This window comes from Choloepus didactylus, chromosome 17 (assembly GCF_015220235.1).
Source record: "Choloepus didactylus isolate mChoDid1 chromosome 17, mChoDid1.pri, whole genome shotgun sequence".
NCBI classification, from domain to species: Eukaryota; Metazoa; Chordata; class Mammalia; order Pilosa; family Megalonychidae; genus Choloepus; species Choloepus didactylus.
In genome coordinates, this window is record NC_051323.1 from 65,799,356 (window position 1) to 65,824,612 (window position 25,257).

The 25,257-nt window shown below is 38.3% G+C and overlaps 1 protein-coding gene across 5 annotated transcripts in view; it reads left to right on the forward strand.

The window, feature by feature from the left end:
- Positions 1-23,116, forward strand: part of ST6GAL2 (ST6 beta-galactoside alpha-2,6-sialyltransferase 2) — a 79,512-nt gene extending 56,396 nt beyond the window's left edge. For all 5 annotated transcript variants that reach the window (XM_037807292.1, XM_037807295.1, XM_037807294.1 and 2 more), the window contains exons 4-6: positions 1,546-1,647; positions 4,179-4,353; positions 22,615-23,116. In XM_037807292.1, coding sequence (XP_037663220.1) covers positions 1,546-1,647; positions 4,179-4,353; positions 22,615-22,883 — 546 coding nt within the window. In that variant the 3' untranslated portion in view covers positions 22,884-23,116. The remainder of the gene's footprint in view (positions 1-1,545; positions 1,648-4,178; positions 4,354-22,614) is intronic.
- Positions 23,117-25,257: the final 2,141 nt, after the last annotated feature.

Here is a 25,257-nt window from a genome sequence, read left to right on the forward strand (position 1 = left end):
GTCCTGTTCAGCCTCACATGCAGCATCTCACTTGGGCCTCCCAATAATCCTAAATGGTTATTACTTCCATCTTATGAAGAGGACGCCTGGCTAGAGCGATTGAGTGCTTGCCCATGGTCCTCCAATGTACATGGACAAGCCAGATCCATGTCCAGGCTGTCTGCAGGCACCACCACCCCACGGCTCCTGCTCAGTGACACCTAAAGATAAATTCTGGAAAATTCGTCCAACTCTTGGAAAACAAAACAAAACAAAATGAAAGAAAGATGTTCTTGAGTATTCTCTTGATTACAAGTTATGAAAAAATAGTTCTGCAGTCACTGAGTTTTTAATGAAAATAGGAACAATCGTTTTAGAGCCCTATTTGGTATAAAGTTTGTGATACACTTCTAAACATTTCCCAGTCTTCCACAGAGTTTATTGAGTACCCACAGAAGTGTGTAGTGATTTAAACTATTAAAGTTGACATGTGTACTTTAGTTACTGGATATTTTCTAAGACTAGTAGATACTCTGTTAGGAATTGATTCATTGAAATCTGAGGGTTGGTAGGGGAGTTTTGAACTGTAGTCTGTTATTTGAAAATTTTAAAAATGAAAATCCCTCTTTTCTTCAGGTTCTGAGAATGTCTTCAAAATTTATAGGAAAATTATTCTCATAAAAAACCACAAGTTCTAGTGTTTGGAAAACACATAGAAAGAAAATGAAGTGATGAATGATTTATTACGAGTTGCTTGCAGAACCAAAGATTAGCTTTTTGCATAGTTCACTGAGCCAAGCCACCTGCAGCAAGTTAAGAAACAATTACTGTATTTCCACAGATGTCATTGATTGTAAGATCCACCATTCATTTAATAATAGCTTTTGAGAAAGGAGATAAACCCCACCAAATTAAAATGTACATCACCTGTAAGATACATCCTACTTTCAGTAACATTAAAATATGAAGAAAAAAAATAGTGCGTCTTAAAACTGCGGAAAACAGTATGTTATTTTTTTCCAAAACTGTAAGTGGGAGAAAAAAAGATGATTGGCAGGAGAGATTGAAGAACTTGTCCAGAACCGGAGAGAGCCATCGAGAGAGGACTGTCATCCTCTGGGGCCGTTTCAAGTACATTGACTCTTTTTATGTCCCGTTTGTCTGGAGATTGGCACTCTGGAGGCACCTTAATAACCCAATTTATCCACGCCTGCCTCTCTCCAAATTACCTGTCAAGGCAATTATAGAGGAAGAGGTTGGGGGTTTTGAATTAGCTAGGAAATTACATCTCTCAGGAGCTGATTCGATATCGCTAGATATAGGTAAAGTGCTGGTGAAAACTTTAAGGACTGAGGGTTTCTTTTAAAAACCTCATTTCCCCGAACATTCTTTGGAAGGTACTGCCATTTGCAAAGCCTGTCTCTCTACTGAACCAGAGGAAAATAGAAGTCTGAGAAACATTGCCTCTTGCTCTGAGTCCTCTTTTTAATTGTCAACTTTTTTAAAAATATATAAATTTGAAGAACCAAACACTGGCTTTGAAATTGGTTTTCTATGTATTTGCAGATTCTGACCAACCCTAACCATCACTTCATTGACAGTTCATTGTATAAAGATGTCATTTTGGTGGCCTGGGACCCTGCTCCTTATTCGGCCAATCTTAACCTGGTAAGTATTTTCTTCAGTGCCACTATCCCCATGGTCAGACAGTGCCTTTGTCTGATTAATACTTGAAGCAAGTCAAGGATTAAGCTTTGGGAGATAGAAAGAAACTGATCAAGGGTGCTAATTAAATGTCTAACATCACGGCACTACCCAGTTACAAAAGCGTACTTGGTGAGCATAATCCATCTAATGCTAAAGTCTGGAGGACTTTTAAAAATTAACAACAACAACAAATAGAACAAATGTAGAATGTATAAATGTTCAGAAATTCCTAGCTACTAGTTAATTAAACTCAGAATTTTTTTTATGTGTTGGGGTTATGTCATCACCTTCCAAGTAGTTACTAGACCTTTTGAAATAAATTGGAAGTACTTGAGAAGAAAATCTAAACTTTGTGAATCAACAGCTAATTAATATTTAAATGGAACCCAGTGCAGGATTTTCTTGACTATGCCTCTCTTTGGCTCAAACCTCCAAGCCCTTTTAATCTTACGTGATACAGCTTAAACAAGGTTATTTTCAGCTTTCAAAATACATGCAAATTACATTAATGATATTCTGGTAAATAGTTGCCTAGATGTAGGAGAACGAGCAGCTAGCTTCTTTTGGTTAAAGCTTTCAAGAAAAGCCAGGGCACTACTTGTTTTTTAAAGTGTGGGAAAGTTGGATGATATTTATTTAGTCCAGTAAAATGTACCATCAGTTGTATAAATGAGTGTCTTTTGACTTGTTCTGCTATGGCAAGAGAGTGCATACTTCATGAGGTGAATGTGGGCTGACAGATTTTTCTCCACATTCAGGGATAACTTTCTGACCTGCCCAAGGTAGAATGGTTCCCTCGGGTCACTCTTCACCTTGAGACTGGGGCAGGACATTCACCCAGCATGACTGCATGATTGCTAACTGCGTCTTAACCAGGGATGCACATCAGAATCATCTGGCAAGATCTTTTCAAAATAGATCTGTCTGTACCCTGTTTCCAGAAATGTGGAATATGGCCTCAGTGTATTTTTTGAGAAAGGTCTCTAGATGATTTTGGTATGTGCCCTCTACTGAGAACCAAGCATCAAATGCGTGTTTGTACTTTTTAACTTCCTTCTCAGTCTGAGGTTTTCTGGTTCCAAACTCTGACAGCTCTCTTGGTTTTTGTGAACTGGCAGAGAGCTTCTAGCTGTTTGGCCTTGTTTCTTCCTCTGTTGCAAGCATCCGAGCCCTGGGCACAGTGATGCTGCTGAAATCCAAGTGGCAAGGGGGCCTGTGCTTGATACTGCTCTGTGAGGGTCTGGAAGGAGCAGGGATAAAAGGAGCAGTTCCATACCTGACCCCATATTCCCTTCACTTCCCTCCCCTGGCCTCATGGCCTGGGGGCATAATTCCTTAAAGATAAGCTCACCTACATCTAGAAGTCTTAGAATTGAGTAGAGTGCAATACTAGTGGTCAGTGGGGGGTGGGGGTGGGGGGGGTAGTTAAGGGGTATGGGATATGTGGGCTTTTTTCGTTTCCTTTTATTTCTTTTTCTGGAGTAATGCAAATGTTCTAAAAATGATCATGGTGATGAATGCACAACTATGGAATGATATTGTGAACCACTGATTGTGAACTTTAGATGGATTGTATGGTGTGTGAATTATCTCAATAAAATTACATTAAAAAAAGCGGCCCAGTCATTTTCAAAATGATTAAAGCCACAGAGCTTTTCATCAATGGAGTATTACTGGGGGTCTTACATACAACCCAGCACGTCTGATTGAAGGGAGCATGGCAATGGCAATGGGCCAAGCATCACCCATTCCTCTGTGGACTCCGCTGAAAACTTTTCTTTTTAAATCAAACTTATGGTGCTATAATTTATGTACAATAAATGAAAGTGTACATTTTGATGAGTATTGACGAATTTATACACTTGTGTATCCACCAACACAATTAAGATATAGAATATTTCCATTCCCGCAAAAAGTTCCCTCATGTCCTCTTCTAGTTAGTCTCCCAGACCCAACCCCAGACCCAGGCATCTACTGATCTTTCTGTCATTATAGATGAGATTTGAAAAACTTATTTTTTAAACACACTGATCGGGTACAGGGATCAGTAAACTACAGCCATGGGCCAAATCTGGCTGTCACCTATTCTTGTAAATGAAGTTTAATTGGAACACAGCCATGCCCATTGATTGCATATTGTTTAGGCTGCACACATGCTACAAAGGCAGAACTGAATAGCTGCAAGAGATACCATATGGCTCACAAAATTTAAACAATATTTGGACCTTTGCAGAAAAAGTCTGCCAACCCCTGATCCTGGCCCACTTTCCTCCTTTTACTAAAGACTAAAGCATTATTCCCAGCTAGAGCTAGACCCCAGGTCTCTCTTTGGGCTCTTTCCTCCATAAGTGATTGGGACATCTTCTTCCCCATCTCCCTTCAGCCATGCCTGAGCCCTCGGCCTCTAAATCCTCCTGCCTGGGTGCTGCCCTGTTTTCCTTTTACTGTGTAATCCCCTGTAATTGATTGTGTTGATTCTTTTTTTCTCTTAGTGGTACAAGAAGCCAGATTACAACCTGTTTACGCCATATGTTCAGCATCGTCAGAGAAACCCAGATCAGCCATTTTACATTCTTCATCCTAAATTTATATGGCAGCTTTGGGACATTATCCAGGAGAACACTAAAGAGAAGATTCAGCCCAACCCACCTTCTTCTGGTTTCATTGGTAGGTATATATTAAAAACTGGAATGACTGGGTGGGTGGGCAGGGTTATCCCTAATATTTAATATGTGTATATATACACACACACATTAATATATACATTTTATATATGCACACACATTTGTATATATATACACATATACATACACACACACTTTTATCTAAATACACACATTAGTAGTAAAGGAAGTTAACAAACCATTTTGGAGAGAAAATACATAACTAACGAAAAGAAAAACACTTCATTCCAGTTATCCATTACTGCATCATAAACAACCCCAATATTATAGGTGTAAAGCAAGAACCGTTTTATTTTCTCATGATTTTGTGGTCAGGGCGGGCTTGGCGGGTGAGTCTTCTGTTCCCCATGGCATCAGCAGAGGTGACTTGGTGGTCAGCTGCTCCATGGGGTGGCTTCACACACGTTGTCTGGCCCCTTGGCGGGGTGGCTGGAAGGCCAGGCTCAGCTGGCTCTGCTGACCATGTGCATGGTGGTCTCAAGGCAACTGGACTTCTTAAATGACAGCTCCAGGCTCCCAGGCAGAGTGTTCCCAAAGACAGGCACATAGAAGCTGCCAGGTTTATTTTTTAAATTTATTTCAACTACAGCAGTTGAAAAATTATGCAGAAAGGACAGGGTTCCGTGTACCCCTCTCTCTCACACAGTTTTCATAGCCCATGTACATTCTATGCTTGTTTTTCCTTTCTGGTAACTTATACACAACCTAAAATTGCCTGCTTTATCCATTTTCACATATAGAATTCGGTCATGTGATTACATTCTCAAAGTTACTCTCCATCACCATCATCCATTGCTAACACTTTCCTTTTGTGTCGGGCTTATTTCACTCAACATGATGTCTTTGGGTTCACCCATGTTGTAGCATGCATCAGAATTTCACTCCTTTTTACAGCCAAATAACATTCCACTGTATCTACATACTGCATTTTCTTTATCCATTCATCTGTTGATGGGCACTTGGGTCATTTCCACCTTTAGACAATTGTGAATAATGCCACTATGAACATCATTGTGAAAATACCTGTTCAAGTCCATGCTTTCAATTCTTTGGGGTATATACCAAGAAGTGAGATTGCTGGGTCATGTTGCAATTCTATGCTTAACTTTCTGAGGAATCACCAAACTGTTTTCCACAGCGTCTATACTTTCCCACCAACATCATACAGGAGTTCCTATTTCTCTGCGTCCTTTCCAACATGTCAGTTTCCATTTTCTTAATAGTAGTCATTCTAGTGGATGTGAAATCTTACTGTGATTTTGATTTGCATTTCCCGATGGCTAATGGCATTAAGCATCCTTTCATGTGTATATTGGCCATTTGCGTATCTTCTTTGGAAAAATGCAGGTCTTCCCCATTTTTTAATTGGATTGTTTATCTTTGTTGTTGAGTTGTAGGATTTCTTTATATTTTCTGGATATTAAATCACTATCAAATTTATGGTTTCTAAATATTTTCTCCCATTCTGTAGGTTGTCCTTTTCCTTTCTTGATAAAATCCTTTGATGCACCAAAGTTTTAAATTTTGAGGAAGTCCCATCTGGTTTTCTTTTGTTGCTTGTTCTTTTGGTGTAAAGTGTAAGAAGTCATTGTCTAAAACCAGGTCCTCAAGATGCTTCCCTATGTTTTCTTCTAGGAGATTTATTGTTTTGCTTCTTATATTTAGATCTTTGATCCATTTCAAGTTCATTTTTGTATATGGTTCGAGGTTGGGGTCCACCTTCATTCTTTTGCATATGGCTATCCAGTTTTCCTAGCACCATTTGTTGAACAGACTATTATTTCCCCACTGAGTGGACTTGGCATCCTTGTCAAAAGTCAGTTGGCCATAGATATGAGGGTCTATTTCTGAACTCTCAATTTTCTTCCATTGGTTTGTCCTTGTGCCAGTACCACGCTGTTCTGATTACTGTAGCTTTGTAGTAAGTTTTAGAATCAGAAAGTGTGAGTCCTCCAACTTTGTTTTTCTTTTCAAAATAGTTTTGGCTGTTCGGGCCCCTTACCCTTTCACGTGAATTTGATGATTGACTTTTCCATTACTTCAAAGAAGACTGTTAGAATTTATTTGGGATTGCTCTTGAAGCTTTGTTGTGGATTTTTTCACAATTTCCTGTATATAGGATTGTGCCATCTGGGAATAGGACAAGTTTTACTTCCTTACCAATTTGGATGTCTTTTCTTTCTCTTTCTGGCCTAATTGCTCTCGCTAGAACTTCTAGTATGATGTTGAATAACAGTGGTGACAGTGGGCATCCTTGTCCTGTGCATGATCCTAGGGGAAGAGCTTTGTTCTTTATTGAGTATGATGTTAGCTGTGGGTTTTCATATATGTCCTTTATCATGTTAAGGATGTTTCCCTCTATTCCTAGTTTTCTAAGTGTTTTTTTATCAAGAAAGAGTACTAGTTTTTGTCAAATGAGTTTTCTGCATCAGTTGAGATGATTATGTTGTTTAGCCTTTCAATGCTTTTAATGAGGTTTATGACATTAATTGATTTCCTTATGTCAGACCACTCTTGCATTCCTGGGATAAATCCTGCTTGATCATGGTATATGGTTATTTTAAAGTGCTTTTGGATTTAGTTTGCTAGTATTTTGTTGAGGGATTTTGCATCTGTATCCATGAGGGACACTGGTCTGTAATTTCCTTTTCTTGTGATATTTTATCAGATTTTGGGTTTAGCGTGATGCTGGTCTCATAGAATGAGTTGGGAAGTACTCCCTCCTCTTCAGTTGTTTGGAAGAGTTTCAGCAGTATTGGCGTGAATTCTTCTTTGAATGTTTGGTAAAATTCACCAGTGAAGCCATATGGATCTAAGTTTTCCTTTGTTGGGAGGCTTTTGAGTACTGATTCTTTATTTGGTTTTGGTCTGTTGAGATCTTTGATTTCTTCTTCTTTTTCAAGAATGGATTTAACTGCTGTAAGAGCTTACAATCTAGGAACCTTTACCATAAGTCTTCCTCTGATAACCTATGCTCTCAGATTCAGTTCTCAGAGTTTACATATTATAGTTAGTCCATGTTAGTGAGGCGTTATAATGTTTGTCTTTTCATTTCTGGTTTATTTCACTCAACATACTGTCATCAAGGTCCATTCATGTAGTTGCTTACCTCCCAACTTCATTCCTTCTTGTAGCTGTTCAATATTCCATTGTATGCATACACCACTGTTCATCATTCTATTCATCAGTCGATGTACCCTTAGGCCACCTCCATCCACTGCAAATCATGAATATGGTCACCAAAAACACCACTATGCAGACGTCCACTCATGTTCCTGTTCTCAGTTCTTCCAAGTATATACCCAGTAACAGGATTGCAGGACCATATGGCAACCCCATACTCAGTTTCCTGTGGAACTACCACACTGCCCTCCAGATGGGCTGCATTATTCAGTTTCCCCACCAACAGTGATTAGGTACATCCCTCTCTCCACATTTTCTCCAGCACTTGTATACTTCTGTTTTTTTTTTTTAAACAGTTTTATTCACACACTGTACATTCCCTCCTAAGTAAATAATCAAAGGTTCCCTGTATAATCGCATAGTTATGCATTCACCACCACTATCTATATGAGGACATTTCCATTTCTTCCACAAAGAAAGAGGAAGAAGAGAACTCCCTTGTTATGTTGTTTGTTTGAAATGTTTTTTTACTGTATATTTTAAAAATTTTTTTTGATATAGTTAATTTTTAAAAAAAGAGTTAATTAAAAAAAAACAATGAAAAAAAATATGCAGAGCCTTCTTGAGGAGCTGGTGGAGAATTCAGGGGTGTTGGGCTCCCCCAGCTCGATAGTTGCTGATGTGCTCACAGACATAGGGGACTGGTGGTTTGATGGGCTGAGCCCTCTACCACGGGACTTGCCCTTGGCAAGACTGTTGCTGCAAAGGAGAGGCAAGGCCTGCCTATAATTGTGCCTAAGAGCCTCCTCCCGAATGCCTCTTTGTTGCTCAGATGTGGCCCCCTCTCTCTAGCTAAGCCAACTTGGCAGGGGAAATCACTGCCCTCCCCACTACGTGGGATCTGACACCCAGGGGAGTGAATCTCCCTGGCGGCGTGGAATATGACTCCTGGGGAGGAATCTAGACCTGGCATCGTGGGATGGAGAACATCTTCTTGACCAAAAGGGGGATGTGAAAGGAAATGAAATAAATTTCGGTGGCTGAGAGATTCCAAAAGGAGCCGAGAGGTCACTCTGGTGGGCACTCTCATGCACAATATAGACAACCCTTTTTAGGTTCTGATGTATTGGAATAGCTAGCAGTAAATACCTGAAACTATCAAACTACAACCCAGAACCCATGAATCTTGAAGACTATTGTATAAAAATATAGCTTATGAGCGGGGACAATGTGATTGGGAAACTCATATGGATCACACTCCCCTTTGTCCAGTGTATGGATGGATGAGTAGAAAAATGGGGGCAGAAAAAAAAGGCACCCAGTGTTCTTTTTTACTTTAATTGTTCTTTTTCACTTTAATTTTTATTCTTATTATTTTTGTGTGTGTGGGAATGAAAATGTCAAAAATTAATTTGGTGATGAATGCACAGCTATACACTGGTACTGTGAACAACTGAAGGTACACTTTGTATGACTGCATGGTATGTGAATATATCTCAATAAAAATGAGGTTTAAAAAAAGACAACTAAAAAGAAAAAGAAAAGAGAAAATAAAATCAAAATAAAATAAAATACAGTAAAAAGGTCAGACAACAATGAAAACACCAAGAATCCCATACCCCTCCCTTGTATCTCTGTCTTATAGACATTTAGTTTTGGTATGTTGCCTTTGTTACAATTAATGGAAGCATATTACAATGTTATTGTTAACTATAACTCTAGTTTGCATTTTGATTGTATTTTTCCTCAATACCCTCCCATTTCCAACACTTTGCAAAGTTGACATTCGTTTGTTCTCCCTCATGTAAAAACATTCTTAGGTTTGTACATTTAACCACAATCATTGACCACTCTAGTTTTCACTAAGTTGTACATCTCATTCTGCCTCTCCAGGTCTGCTGTTGTATGTCTCCATTGTGTTTTTCATCCTTCTTTTCTGTCTTTCATTCCCATAAGTTTTGCCATTATTTTTTCAAGCTTGCAAATTCTTCCTTATATCCTTCATCTCTTTTGTCACATTTTCTTTCAACTCATTGATTTGATGTAGAAGATTTGTTTGAACAGCTTTAATTAATTGTTTTAACTCCTGAATCTTGGTTGAGGTGTTAGTTTATTCTTTTGAGCCATATCTTCATGTTTCCTGGAATGGCTCATGATTTTTTGCTGTCTAGGCATCTGATTTTCTTAATTAGTTTATCCTGCAATTATTGTCTCTCTTTTGCCTAGGGTTTTCTTGTTGGTTGTCTTTGATCATCATCTGTTCTTTGTTTTTCTTGTTGGCCAGTTGTCAGATTGGTTCTGCCCCCAGTCTTCCTCCCAAAACATGGGAGGTAGGCACTGGGCACCCCAGCAAGTTCACTGTGTGTGCTAATACAAATCTGCTGGCTTCCAGTGGTGCTCTGCTTTCTGCCAGCCAGCAAGACCTGGGTTTGTTTTGGAACCCTGCTTTAACAGTTGGGTCTTCTGTATTACTCAGCCAAAACAGGGCCAGGATTCTGTACAGGGCCTAAGAAAGGGTCTGGAGCAAACTTTTTGAAAGTGTTTCAATTCTCTTGCACCTTCTGGACTGTCCAGCAGATGGTGTTGGTAACTTACTCGTCCTCAGAAGCTGCTTTTCCTCTGAGCACAGGCTATGTCTTTGTGGGTGAGCTAAAACTGTGGGATTTCTATGCCCTCACTCTGCCTGCCAAAATCCGGCTTGATCTAGGGTTCCTCAGCTGACCCAGTACTCCAGCCATCCCCCAGGCAAGGAAACGGCCACCAGCTGCTGCTTCCCTCAAGGGTGGGTGAAGGGCTTTCAGACCCAGGGCTAGAAACACAGTCTCTGTCCACATTTGCTCAGTCTCTTTGTCTCTCACTGACCAGGGCCTTGAAATGTCCTTCCATTGTCTTCAAACAATGGGGGTATGTCTCACAGCTGTGAGAGATTTCATAATCTGTGTCCTTGGTGAGAGGGGTCCCGTCTGCTGATTCTGTGCCTTTCCCATACTGAGACCGGGTAAGGGGGCGGGGAGAGGACTGGCTAGTCTGGGACAGAAGATTCCTACTTGATATTTCTTCTCTTTCTTCAGTTCGCCATTTGCAGGGTTGTTCTCCAGTCTATATTCTCCTCCAGAATTTCAAACAATTCAGAATTGGCTTTTTTCTTGTTGAATCCCTGGAGAGATATTTTCATTAGCTGTTTACGTTGTCATGTTGATGACGTCACTCCCCTTTGATTTCTTCTTGGGTCAGTGAAGGTTGTTTGTGTGTGCTTCTAGGAATTTGTTCATTTTGTTTAGATTAACTAAAATATTGGCATACAATTTTCATAGATTCCTCATAATCATTCTGATTTTTGCGGGGTTGGTAGTAATGTCTCCGTTCTCTCTGATTTTAGTTAATTTCATTGTCTCTTTCTTAGTTTAGCTAAAGATTATAGATTGTATCAGTTTTTTCAAAGAACCAACTTTTGTTTTCACTGGTTTTCTCTTTTGTTTCTGATTCTGTGTTGCATTTGCCTACACTCTAATCTTTGTTATTTCCTTCCTTCTGTTCACTTTGGATTTAGTTTGCTTATCCTTTTCTAGTTCCTCCCAATGTGAGGTTAGTTCTCTGATTTGAGATCTTTATTCTTTTTTGATGTAGGCATTTAGAGGCATAAATTTCCCTATGAGCACTGCCTTCACTGCATCCCAGAAGTTTTGGTATATTGTGTTTTCATTTTCATTCACCTCAAGATATTTCCTGATCCCTTGTGATTTCTTCTTTGACCCACTAGATGGTTTAATAGAGTGTTGCTTAATTTCCATATATTCGTGGATTTTCCATTTCTCCGTCTGCTACTGATTTCTAGCTTCATTCCATTGTGACCAGAGAAGAGAGTTTGTATAATTTCAGTCTTTTAAAATTTATTGGGACTTGTTTGTGACTTAATATGTGTGGTTCATTGTGGAGAATGATACACGTGCACTTCATAAGAATGTATATTCTGTTTTTTGAGGTGCAATGTTCTGTATTTGTCTGTTAGGTCTAGTTCATTTATAATTTTGTCCAAATTCTCCATTTCCTTATTGCTCTGCTGTCTAGATGTTTTATCCATTGTTGCAAGTAGTATATTGAAGTCTCAAACTATTATGTAGAGATGTCTATTTCTCCCTTCAGTTTTGTCAGTGTTTGCCTCATATATTTTGGGGTCCTGTGGTTAGGTGCGTAAATGTTGGACATCATATCTTCTTGGTGACTGAAACTTTTGCTAATATATACTGTCTATCTTTGTCTTTGTAATGACCCTTTTATTAACATATATTGCCCTTCTTTGTCTTTGTAGTACTTGTTGTCTTAAAATCTATTTTATGTGATATTAGTATAGCTATCTTAGCTCTCTTTTAGTTACTACTTGTGTGGAATACTTTTTTCCATCCTTTCACTTTCCACCTATTTGTGTCTTTGAGTCTAATGTAAATCTCTTGTAAACAACATATTATTGGATCATGCTATTTTATCCATTCTGCCAGTCTGTGTCTTTTGTATTGGATAGTTGGCTCCACTTGCATTCAGTGTAATTATTGATAAGGCAGGATTTACTTCAGGCTTTTTGTCCATTGTTTCTTTTTTGACTTACATCTTCTGTGTCCCCCTTTATTGAGCTTTCAGTCTCTTAAGGCATGCACCTGGAAACTTACTTAGTGTCACTTTGTGCTGTATTCTGTTGTTTAGCATAGTCACAGAGTCTCCCAGATTCAAGGGAAGGAAACATATCACACCTCCTGATGGGAGGAGTAGGAGGATGTCAAAGAAGTTATGGCTACCTTTAATCCACCACACCCTCCATTCACATTGGTTATAGGATGCCAGGCTGAGGAGCTGAATTTGTGACCACAGAATAGTATGATATGTCTGCAAGATACTGGTAGTTTGGGACTTTGGTGAGACTAGATCTAGTATCTTGTACAGCTTTCTCAATCAGGCAGTCCACTTGCTCTAATCTTAAAATTGCCCTTATATAACAAGATAATCAAACTTGGGTTATTATATTTTTTGCAGCCAGGTTTAGTTCCTCAACGTTTGTGGTTTTACCCCATTTTCTTTACCTCTGTTTTTGCATATCGTCCCATTTTTTCCTGCTGACTTTGATTTTACATGAGTTGGAAAATGTTAAGGAATATCTGGGATCTCCTTAGCAATACTGAAGTCTCTAATATAAGCCCAAAGGATATTTGTATTGTCCAGAAAAAAATGTTAACATTCTCTACCCTCACTCAATTAATTGACTACACCCTGCACTTTATGTGGGACATACAGTGGGTCCCTATAGATAAGTGAGAGTTTTATGGAAATAACAGTTGTTTGGTTTGGATACAGGACACACAGGTTTCCAGAGTTGAGGCTTGCAGATTTTGGAATTGGCTGTCTGTGTTATAATAACATGAAATATTTTATGTAAAATTCAAGAAAAAATTTAGAATATGATTCTGCTTGTTATTTTCCTAAACATTGCTTATTTTTCCCTTTTAACGTCATGCTTTTGAGAGTCTTTGTTTCCAAATCACTCTTCTGAAATCCTGAACTCTTCACCTTTTGTATGGTTTAGTGGGATCTGGTTGATTTAAGAAAGAAAGTGTAATTTAGTTTGTCAGCAAAGTATAAACAGGATAGAATAATGCTTAAATAGCATTATAGGATGTGGCACAAATTTAATAAAGTCTTTTTCATATTGTTAGCTTCTCATGAACTCATGTGGCTAATATTTGATTAGAACAAAAGCTTTAAAGCACAAGGGGGTGGGGCTGTCAGATACGTTTATTTACATGTAGCTTGAAAAATTCAACCTAAATAGTTATCATTTTAGGAAAATACTTTCCCATTTTTTTTTTTTTTTTTTGAAAGAAATCTTGCCACATATGGCCAGCTTCCTTTCATGACTATTTATTGAGAATTTGGAATAGGGGAGACTGATGCTTGCCTTTACTTCTTTTACACAAAAAAAGGGGATATGTAGTTTGATGTCACCTTGGGAACGTAGGTCCAGTTTGAATTCTACTCTGCCACTTACTAGCTTTCTGAGCTGGGGCAAGTAACATAATCCTCTGGGCCTCAATATCTTCGTATGAGAAATGGGAATAATAATAGCACCTAAGGATGCTGCCCAATTTGCAATTATTTTCTAGCACTGTGCTGTCCAGTTTGGTAGCTATTTACCACATGTGGCTATTTAAGTGTAAATTAATTAAATGAGTAAAACTCCAGTTCCTCAGTCATGCTAACCACGTTTGAACTTCTCAGTAACCACATGGGCCTAGTGGCTACCATACTGGACAGCACAGTACGGAACATTTCCATCATCCCCAAAAGTTATCTAGGACAGCGCTATAAATTTAGCTAATCCCCAGAGAATGAAAAATGGCTGGATTATGTTCTGTGGGTGGGTGCAATAAAAGACATGATCTGGCATTACTAAATTGATTTTGCTGCTATTGTCCTTTGCCATATTTAAGTGTGAGCCATCTCACAAAGGATTGGCAGTACTTACAGCCCAGGAGAGCTTGCACTGCATAGTTCACCTTCTGAATATGCTGATGCCATTTTAGTCCTTTGAACTCCCTCTTTGATCTTTCTCAGAAATATTCTGAGCCAGTGTCTATTTTATAATTTAGCTAACACTCTTAAACATCACTAAAATAATGTTACCCACATCTCCATCTATCTTCCATAAGAATTTTTAAAAATCAATGAGTGCTTTTTCCTTCAGTTATCAAAAAGTGTTCTCCAAATGCCTCTTCCATGCTCTGAGGTCATGTTGAAAGTAGTGATGTTCTGTCTCACCACCTCATCATTTCCAAACACTCTAACCTGTAATGCCAGTTACTGCACAAAAGAACCCATCATAGAGCTAAGCTAGATTAGAATATTTCAGCTTGTAAACTGTTTTGCCCCAGGTACATGAATGAGCATGTTTCTCATCCGAGAACACCATGGAAGTTTCCCTGGTATTCTACCTTCCTAATTGACCTAGGGATCCCCCTGGAGGTGAAAGCAGTATGCATCCATTCTTTACTGATGGGCTTATCCATATGTGAAAAATAGCCCCACACTTAATTACCTGTAGTTTCTAAACCAGCTGTATACATTTTCCTTATATGTGTTCGTGTAAAATAGAGGGACTCTGCTTCATTTGTTTTCAAAGTTGACTATTTTGAAAACACAGGATGTTTCTTCTTAGGGAAATTCTTCCAATGGTAGTTAAGTCCCAGGGAATGCACTTGAACCCATTCAATGTAGTGTTGTTTGTACTATTCAGAGGTTTTGTGACTGGTGACCAAATTCTTCATGTAATAGGAAGGCAGTAAAATGAAATGGAAGAGTCTGGACCAGTTTACTACTTACAAGCAAGCAGTAGGAGGATCAAGGTAAACCAGAGTTACTAGCTGCACCAACGTTGACATATAACCTGAGCACCATCAGACAGAAAGCCCTTATGGCTGTGGATCCAGTCCAACATAATCACAGAGATGAACTCACGTATAATGTGAGACTTGACAATTTTTCTATTATACAAACCACCACCTCAACCCTCCCACCCCCTTTAAAGGCAAGCACTACTGATAATATTATAAGTAACATTGCTGGAATTCATAGAGGCAAACATTATAATTTCCATTTTATATTGCATTTTAAACAATCACAAATATGGATGTCAAGTGCTTATTATTTTGTGTTAATGTTTTGAGTTTGATGAAATATTGGAAAATTAGAGTATGAAATGCAATAAAAAATGGAAAGGAAAGTTATGACTTGTTTTAAAGGATATTATTCTTAGGTGTATATTAAACACCCTGAAATTATAATGCTTGTATCTGTGAATTCCAGAAACATCACTTACAACATTGTCAGTAGTGCTTGCCTTTAAAGGGGATGAGAGGTTTGAGGTGTTGGTTTGTATAACAGAAAAACTGTCGGTCTTGTATTATGAGTTCCGGCTCTGTGATTTATGTTAGACTGTACCCACAGCTACAAGGGCCGTTTGCCTGATGGTGCTAAGGTTATGTGCCAGTGGTGGTGAAGCTAGTAACTCTGGTTTTGCCTTGATCCCCCTACTGCTTGCTTGTACCCGGTGAACTGGTCTAGCCATGCTTTATGAGTTTACTCACCTTCTATAAAAATGTCTGTCTTTATGAGAGCAAAATAGATGCCAAGGGATTCCAAGTAAATTATTCTTGATGGTCAGTCAGGCTATGGTACAATCAAAATGACTTCAGAGTACGGAATAATAATATAAAATCCCTGGTATCCAACTAGGATGAAAGAGAGAAAAGTCCCTCATATGTGAACAAGCACCTACCCAATGGGTAGATGTCAAGCTACCTGACATCCAGGAACTTAATAAAGTGAAAAAGTTGTTCCCAAAGAAGTGAGTCCTTATGCATCATCTAAATTGCCTTGGATCCATGTTGTATCTTTTTAACTTAAAAAAAAAGATGTGCAGTCCAGTAGGTATAAGAATGCATTTATTGCTTCTCTGGAGAAGGGGATGGTACATGTAATACATTTCTCAGATACCTACTATCATATCTCTCTGTGAACTGTAAGGATGAATATGAATGCTGATTAGAAACTCATCTAGATAATCCCTGGAACAGCAGCATGTCAGCACTTATCGACAATCATTAAAATGTCATACTCTTTGCTCCGGCATTCATCCTCCTGGGAATGTATCTTAAGGAAATGATTTAAAGAAAGAAAAAGTCTATATAATATTCAAATATAGAATAAACTATAGTGCATAGTACTACTTGACTATAGTAATGACTCATCAATTGTTTGAGCATATTGAACAATTTGAAAAAACCTAAATGTTTAACAACTAAAGAAAGACATATATTATCAAATAATCAAAATTACTTATTTGATATAGTTGTATGTCCTCTGTAATATCAAAGAAAACAAAAGTATATTTTCACTCTATTTTATATGTCTTAATCAAGGAGCAGTTCTCTTCTATTTGGGACTATAGTCTTACCTGACCTAATGAAGTTTCAGATAAGGCACAACACAATAGTAGTATTCAGTATTAATTGTGCTGGGTTACTTGTCTAATTTAAACCACACAATTCAAAAATGGAGGTACAATCTTTATATTCAGTTTACAGATGAAAAACCTGGGGTATAGAGATGTTAGGTAACTTGCTGAAGGTCACACATCTAGTTGATTCTGGCCTGTGCAGAACCCAAGATCTTAACCAGTGCACATAGGATGAGAAGGGAGGACAGTGGGCAGTCTTCTATATGTGAGACCAGTTAAATCAAAAGTACGTCTATTAGATGACCTAAATTACAACTTCTCATTCATTCATTCTTTCATTCATTCTTTTACTCATCAAATATTTATTGTGCTCTTGTGTGGTGCCAGGATGAAGGTGGCTTATTCATTACAACAGAGCAAGTCTAGGTATGACAAAGATTGGGTCTAGCATACAATAAAATAAAATCAGGATGATGGTACAGGGGGGAAATCACTGCTCTCCATTTAATGACCATCTTATCAAAAGTCAAAACATTTATACAGTTATTGTTAAATATTTTGAAAAATATTTATCAGTAATCAATGTGTTCTAGTTTGCTAATGCTGCGGAATGCAAAACACCAGAGATGGATTGGCTTTTATAAAAAGGGGGTTTATTTGGCTACACAGTTACAGTCTTAAGGCCATAAAGTGTCCAAGGTAACACATCAGTAATCGGGTACCTTCACTGGAGGATGGCCAATGGCGTCCAGAAAACCTCTGTTAGCTGGGAAGGCACGTGGCTGGTGTCTGCTCCAAGTTCTGGTTTCAAAATGGCTTTCTCCCAGGGCGTTCCTCTCTAGCAAGCTTGCTCCTCTTATGCGTGTGGGCTGCTCCGCTCTCCCAGCCTGAGACCTCTTCCTTGGGGCTTGAGAGAGCGGGAGTCTAGCCCTTCCTAAGGGCCTTTCTGGCAGCTCTTTCCTCTTTCAAAATGGCTTTCTCCCAGGGCGTTCCTCTCTAGGAAGCTTGTTCCTCTTCAAATGTCACTCACAGCTGCACTCAGTTCCATCTCCCTGAGTCAGCACGTTTATATGGCTCCACTGATCAAGGCCCACCTTGAATGGGTGGGGCCACGCCTCCATGGAAATATCCCATCAGTTATCATCTACAGTTGGGTGGGTCGCATCTCCATGCAAACAACCTAATCCAAACATTCCAACTTAATCCCCACTATTATGTCTGCCCCACAAGATTGCATCAAAGAATATGGCTTTTTCTGGGGGACACGATACATTCAAACTGGTACACAATGTAAAACTTCGAGTTAGGTTTCCATATATAATGAATGGCAGTACATGTTCATCTCTTTAGTAATGACTTCAAAATATTTTGTTACTTAGAGTTGCTTCATAATAATATGGATTTGATGTTACAAAAGTAGAAAACATTATTTTAAAATTTTCATTTAGAAATTGGAGGACTAACTGCAGTATACATTACAGATATTAAAACTTTATTATGTATCTTAATTTTAAAGTAAATGTGTCATTAAAATATAGTTTAATATTAAAATATATTGTGTCAGTTACATTCACATGTACTCTAACTCAGTTTTATTATTTAAAAAGCATAATAAATTATTAGCTTTGAAAAATTCTCTACCTATAAGAATTGCAAATATCAGAAGTACCATGTTTTTCCAACAATGAGTTTTGGTGAAGAAATTCTTAGATTTTGCTTTCTTCAATACCAGGTCAATGTGTTCCTCAAATCCTGCAACTTATCACTCTTTCATTTTAAATAGAAAAATAAGACCTATTATTTGCTAATTAAAAAAATAATTTACTTAGTTTCAAACAGAGTATTTCTGTCTTAAAACTGATTTCACTAGCACATTCTCTGGCATTTACATTTTCCAATTTATCATCCAAACTCAAAACATTAACACAAAATAATAGGCTACTTGACATCCATATTGGTGATCATATAAAATGCATTACAATTATGTTGATTAGCAAAAGCTTTTTGCTTTTTCTTGTAAATAATAAATCCTTTATGTGTTACAATCAAATAATACAATATAAGTTAACTACAAATTGTCCTTCAAGTATTATTCTTGCATTAGATTGTTTTATTTAATATGGTAGATGCTTCTTAGATGCTTGTTAAATTATTATTTTATTACATCAGTTCAAATTTCCAATAACCTTTTAATTATAAATATTTTTGGAAGTGTCACTTAAAAAGTCACTTTTATTCTTTAAGAAATCTTAGATCTCATAATTCTCCATTTTATGTTTGAATTTATGGAGAAACCATAAACAGTTGCTAGATTTCTGTTAGACTAGCATATCAAATACACTTATCCTTTCACCCTTAACCACTCAGTAAGTTATCATGTTCTATTGGTCATTCTCAAATTCCTAAATTATCTCACATATGAATTAAAATTATGCTCAAGTGTTTATTAAAGTTGGTTTAAGCCAGTATTTTTCCTGGTATTTGCTTTATGTTATGTTTTATATTCATAGCTCCTATGCCATATGATGAAAGGACATTTTCATCAAGGAGAAAATTCTATTCTTAATGATTTCAGATGTTACTTTAAATATTTTGCCAGATGAAAAGCAAGATAATTTTATCATAATCACAATTAAGCTAAAGGGTAAATGATTCAACTAGACTAGACTCTAAAAATGCATCAAATATATCTGAAAATGCATCAACTATATCTGTGCATGTGAAGTAGAGTCTTTACAATGGATGTCTATAAGGGAGACCTGATTCATTCTGAATTTGTGGTAATCTAAACATGGGTTGAAGTTTGCTGTTTATCCAGGTTTTGGAGCAAATATATGAGTGTCCATACTGCCTGTCATGCTGAGTCATATAAAATGATATTTTATGAAGACCAGTCAAAAAGCTTTTTAATCGGTTTGATAATTACATTGTACTATAAAGTATTTAAAAACATGCATTTTGGCAACTGAATGCCTCCTGAGTCATTATAATTGCCTGGAAAAAAAAATTAACACTTTTATTCTTCAACTGAATCTCTAATATTGGACTCATTTGTAAAAACTGGCCAAGTTAGAAACTTAACATTAATTGAATTCTGTTTAAGAATTTTAAACAGCTGGCTACTTGCCCATTCAATTGGTTTAGAAAAATACTTTGAAAAACTTCTCAGTGTTCATTTGCCTATCAAAAAGTCCTCTCAGTGTGGAAAGCACATTTTATTAGGGATGAAAGCAGTTAATTTTTGGCGGTCAAACCAAATGACTCAACATAAAGGTTCTTGAAGTGACTTTCTCCCATTCTTTACCAAGTAACATAGTATTGGATGGTTTGTATTCTTGATTCTTAGAGGCAGCCATGAGAGAGGAAATGAAAAAATAAATCAACATTTTTAGCATAAACAGATGTGAATTCCCCATGTCGATCTGGCATGAGGAGTTTATTATAAAGTAAAGTGATAGTCTGAATTGACAGATAGATGGCACCTGTGCAGAAAGACAAGTGTTGCCACCGCAGGCCTGGCTGCTTATCGTAAGAAAAACCTGTGTACAAGGTTGGCCTGGGGCTGCTGTCTGGGAACTTGGGTTTAAAATATAAACATAAAAAAAATACTTAGAGTGCACCGATTTATTTAACATTGAAACCATAACTTTTTGCCTAATCTTGTGACCAAAAAAATTAACATATTGTATATTTAGCAAATACATGTTTTGATTTAAAAAGTAACACTTAGCTGCAATAATAAAAATGTTTTCTGAAAAAAAAAATTTGAATAAAAAAAATCAGATTATGCATATAATTGTCCTTTGAGACCAAGATGATAGCAAGTACATCTAGGGAATCTACCAAAGGTTCATCTTAACTCTAGATTAGCTATCTAATATGCAGAAATGATTGGCTACAAATGAGACAACTCGGGGGTCCCTTACAAAAGAACTTCTCAAAGAATATGATTGTTAGACCAGTCCTCCAGGAAGTGTACTCAACAGACCAGCGCTGGTCCAGGAATGTTAGTTATTGGTCTACAACTAAATCGGTGTAGAAATTGAAAGTATTTAGAAATTTTTATAGCAATTTGACATTGCTGTGAAATACAAATATGTGATCACTTTTGTAATAAAAGTATTGGTTTGTGATGGATTGGAAATTTTCTTACGTGGCCCTTCTTCCACAGATAGTTTAGGGATGTTTATTAAATATTCAGATTCCTGGACTCCCAACACTCACCAAAAACCCAAATCCTTGGGAATGGAGGCATGTCCCAGGAACCTGCATTGTATCAAGCTATATGGGTCATTCTTTTTCACAATGAAGCTTAAAGACTATTCCTTTGGGGGAGAGCCAAGTGCATGACTCACATATTTTTGTCAGTATAATGTTACCTTTTGCAAGCCGTTAGTTTAAAAGCCAGTGTTGTGAAGATAATTCATACAGCATTTATTATGGTCCCACAGCTGAGATTGTGCCCCTGGGTCATAAAAACGTCAGGCAACAGTCTCTATAAAAAGCCTGAGACCTGGGATACCAGAGGGATTTCGGTTTTCCCCACAAACAACCATGGGAGAACGCTTCAGCCTGTGCATGAGCCAATCTTCTTTCTGACAACCCCAAATTGCTGTGAAATGCCCGCTTGCATCGTACACATTTGAACAGTCCTCTCCTGGCGGAGCAATCTTCGCAGTGGTTTCCACGCTCACAGACAGTAAGCATATGGGTGTGGGCAGGAGAAGAGCAAGTTCTAAACCTGGAAGTGCTGCGGAACCCTGCCAGCCCTGCCAGCGTTGCCCTCTGCCCTCGTGGTGCTGTTCCTGGAGAAGCATCACTCGGAGCTCCGGCCGCCCACTCCCTGTGCCCACCACACTGAGGGTCCAGGAGGCCCAGCTTCTCCTCCGGCATTTCAGGAAAAACATGCTGGCGGCTTCCTTGACTTTTCTTGGCTCTTCCTGAATCACTATCATTTTAGAACAACGTGGGGGTGGGGGGGGCAGGGGAGGGGAGGGAGGGAGGGGTCGGTCCAGGGACACACCAGGGTAGGTCGGCAGTGGAAGGGGGGAGCAAACACTGGTGGAAGGGGAGGAAAGGCGTCTTCTGAACAGGATGCTGTTATCTTCTGAGGCAGCATCCTATCTCCTGTTTCCCCTCCACGTCCCATCCCCTGTTTCCCGTCCACTGCCTTCCACCTCTTGTCCACCAGGCAGCTCCTTTCCAATCAAGCTTTACATCCTCTGGGCAAACTTTCCAGATCCCTGGGGAAAATGAGGCCACTGCTCTCTTCTCTCCCAGCTCCCCTTATATAGGCGTTTCTCTGGTCCTGGGAATTTTCATGGTGAAAACACAGTCGATGAATTGGGGACCAGGATTGTCCTCTGCAGACAAATATTGCATATAACAGAAACTAGCTGTGTTGCCTTATTTATTTATTTTTGGTAACAAGGAGTTCATAAAGGGGATAAGCATACATTTATGATTACAGAAGCGCCACTCTAGTGGTGGTGCTCATGGTGCTGAGAAAAGAAAGGTTTTTAGCTTGGATCAAAAATTAGATTTGCTCAGTGATCATTAGGTTTTATAGCTGTTTACTTGAAACATTAAAAAAGATGTTAAAATAACTTTAACAATGATAGTTCCAGTGAGAAAAATAATTTTGTTAATATATCTTAAACTCTGAATCCCCTAATACCATTTCCTTTCATCCAAACAACTAATTTTATAATTCATTTTCATAGCATTTGTTTCTTAGGAACGTAAGTTTTACTACTGCAAATCAGACTGTACCCACATATATAATCCAACTTTGTCATATAACTGCATTGTAACTTGGGTTGCAGATCTGTGGCTCCCTAGATTTTCTTCTCTTCAAATTCACTAGTTTTGCTTTTCTGCTCTAGTTCCCTGAACCTCAATAATCAATTGAACTAGTGAAAATATATGGTATTGCATTCTAACATGCCCACCCCCATTATCTGCATAATATCATGTAATGGAAGTTATGACATGGTCAATGTAAAGATAGCAAGAAAGTGAACGCCTTGCAAGTATCTCCTGCCACAATCGTTCCCAAAAAAGTCTCTCTCCCACTCAGAGTTGTTTGTCGGTTCTAGTTTTCTTTCCTTTTCATTTCAGGAATCGTCCTCATGATGTCCATGTGCAGAGAAGTGCATGTGTACGAATATATCCCGTCAGTCCGGCAAACAGAACTTTGCCATTACCACGAGCTGTACTATGACGCAGCCTGCACTCTCGGGGCGTACCACCCGCTGCTCTACGAGAAGCTGCTGGTGCAGCGTATGAACACGGGAGTCCAGGAGGATCTGCATCGCAAGGGGAAAGTGGTGCTGCCAGGGTTCCGGGCCATCCGCTGTCCTGCACCCAAGCCCCTTCCACACTCTTGAAAAGGGACTTTGGGGAGACAATGTGCAATAAGGTACTACTGTTGTACTCGAAATCACAGAAGAATACTTGAAGATACATTTCAGACAATGACGTCTTCAGTCTTTTACCTGTAATTTAGCGGTGGCCACAAGAATTCTTCTCTTCCTAAGCCATTGAGTATTAATTACTGCTTTGAATATAGAAATGGAATAGATGCAAAAAAAAAAAAAAAAAAGGGTAACCAGAAGGAAAACAAATGTATGTTCATGAGTAAAACACCTCCAAAAATGTTAACCTTTTCTTGTACCAGAGCTACCCCTTATCAGACTTGATTTCAACTACCTGTTTAAGTGATACCCCAAAATTGTGAAATGGTTTATACCTAGAAACTTCCAAGTTGAGATATAGTATCTATAACCTCTAGTGCATCACTTGCACATACATTCATTAAATATTTCTAGATTTTGATGAATGCCTGAAGTATCACCCATATGTGTTATCTAACAGCAGAAATTCCCAGTATATCCTATAAGGTGTATGTTTCCAAATTGTTAGAGTACCAATCTCTGCTTCCCTTTTCCAACCCAATGCTCTGTTCTTGGAGCATCCGGACAAATTCTTAAAACCACAAAACATCAATCTTGAGCAGTTTTAAAAAAAGCCAACTCTGGAACATCATGACAGAGGAGACAGAGTTTCCCTGCAAGATTTTATGACACAGTTAGAAAAGTCAGTACCACAGAGACTGAGCTGGACATCACAGGGATGTAAATGCAGAATCACAGCACTGTGAGGTTGCACTGGGACATTCTCTGGCTCGGCTTTTCTGCCTTATACCACCTCACCACCACTGCGCCTGCGAGTCCACCCCACAGCCCCTTCATGCCCACTTATATACACTGAAAATTACTACAGTACAGGGAGGGTGAGCAGGGGACACCCGTGCTCCTTACAGGGTGGAAGGAAGGACTGCAGAGCAATTGCCCAATGTTGCTAGGAGGCATGCCCGACTCTTAGGTTTTTTGCAGGTTAGTATCAGCCATTGGGAACCCTACAACAATGTGCACTGAATTTTGTCTAATTCTGCCTACAGACAAACATTTAGTAATGCAACCCCTGTTTTCACAGATAGATTTTGTGTCAGCAGCATGGCAAAGCCATATAATTAAATAAAATTGTGTGAAAGCATTGCTCTTTAACAACAAGGAAAATACATATTTCAGAGGGGAAGGCAGCTAGAGGGGAAATTTTCATCCTGATGTGTTAGTTTGATTCAGAGGTTTTGTTTGTTTTTAATCTTAACTTCTTACACTGCTACATAGAAAAAAAAATTCGCTATAAACATAGTGAAAGAGCAATGTTTTGGGATACCTTAATTAAGCATGCTATTATCTCAATATATAACTAAAGCATATTTCAGTGATAAGGTTAAGACACTCCTTGATATTGACAACAGCAGCTTAATTAAATATGTTCTCCCTTGCAAATGTGTGAATGTCCGAAGAGTTTAGTGAATACATTTTCTTTTTCCTTTCAGGATTGTTTTTTCCCAGAGTGCTATCAGGATTACTTTCTTTAGCAAGAAGGGTTTGCAGAAACTGACAGCATCTGTTTGGTTAGTCTGCTCAGCAGAAATTAGCTTGGGTAACAGATGTATCATATGTCTTGATTATCATCATTGAAGTGGAAGCAATTAATAAGTTTTAATGAAGACAGTTCCAGTAAAAGCAAAGGCAAAGATAATTTTGTCCTACATATTAACTTAAGTCTGAGCAGACACTGCCAAGCCACTTTCCTTTCAGATTTCCTGAAAGGGCTTTGTCTTGTCCACATGTTTAAGTACGTAATAAGTCAGTAACTTCCGAATGCTAATGCCGTAGCTCTGATATGGGACACGCAGTCCTCCTGCAAATATCTGAAGTTCTTTTTATAGTCTTCCTACTCAATTTTTGGGAATCTTTATTATGCATAACAACCCCCCTTTGGTGACATGAGAACTTGGCTAGCAGATGACTTATTGGACTTAATGTAAATGTTTAAGTTCAAAAGCCCCTAGAAAATACTTCAGAGATAGTTAATGGGCTTTTGTTGTAATGCATGTAATCTTGACAAATTCTTTCAGTCTCACCAAGGTTATAAGAAAGAGAAAAGCATAAAGGAAAAAATAATTAAAATTTTGAGTTTATTTTGGCCTTAAAGACTCTTAGGAATCAGGATCTGTTAAACGTTCAGAAAATGTAGTATACATATTAATGTAGCATTGGCTGAGTATTCTTCTTTTTAAAAGTTGAAATTGTTAAGCTTCTCAAAAATGTTATGCAGTTATAGGTAACAGGATGACTGCTTCCAGCATTAGCTAAATTGGTCCTAAGTGGCAACATTTTGCCAGACATT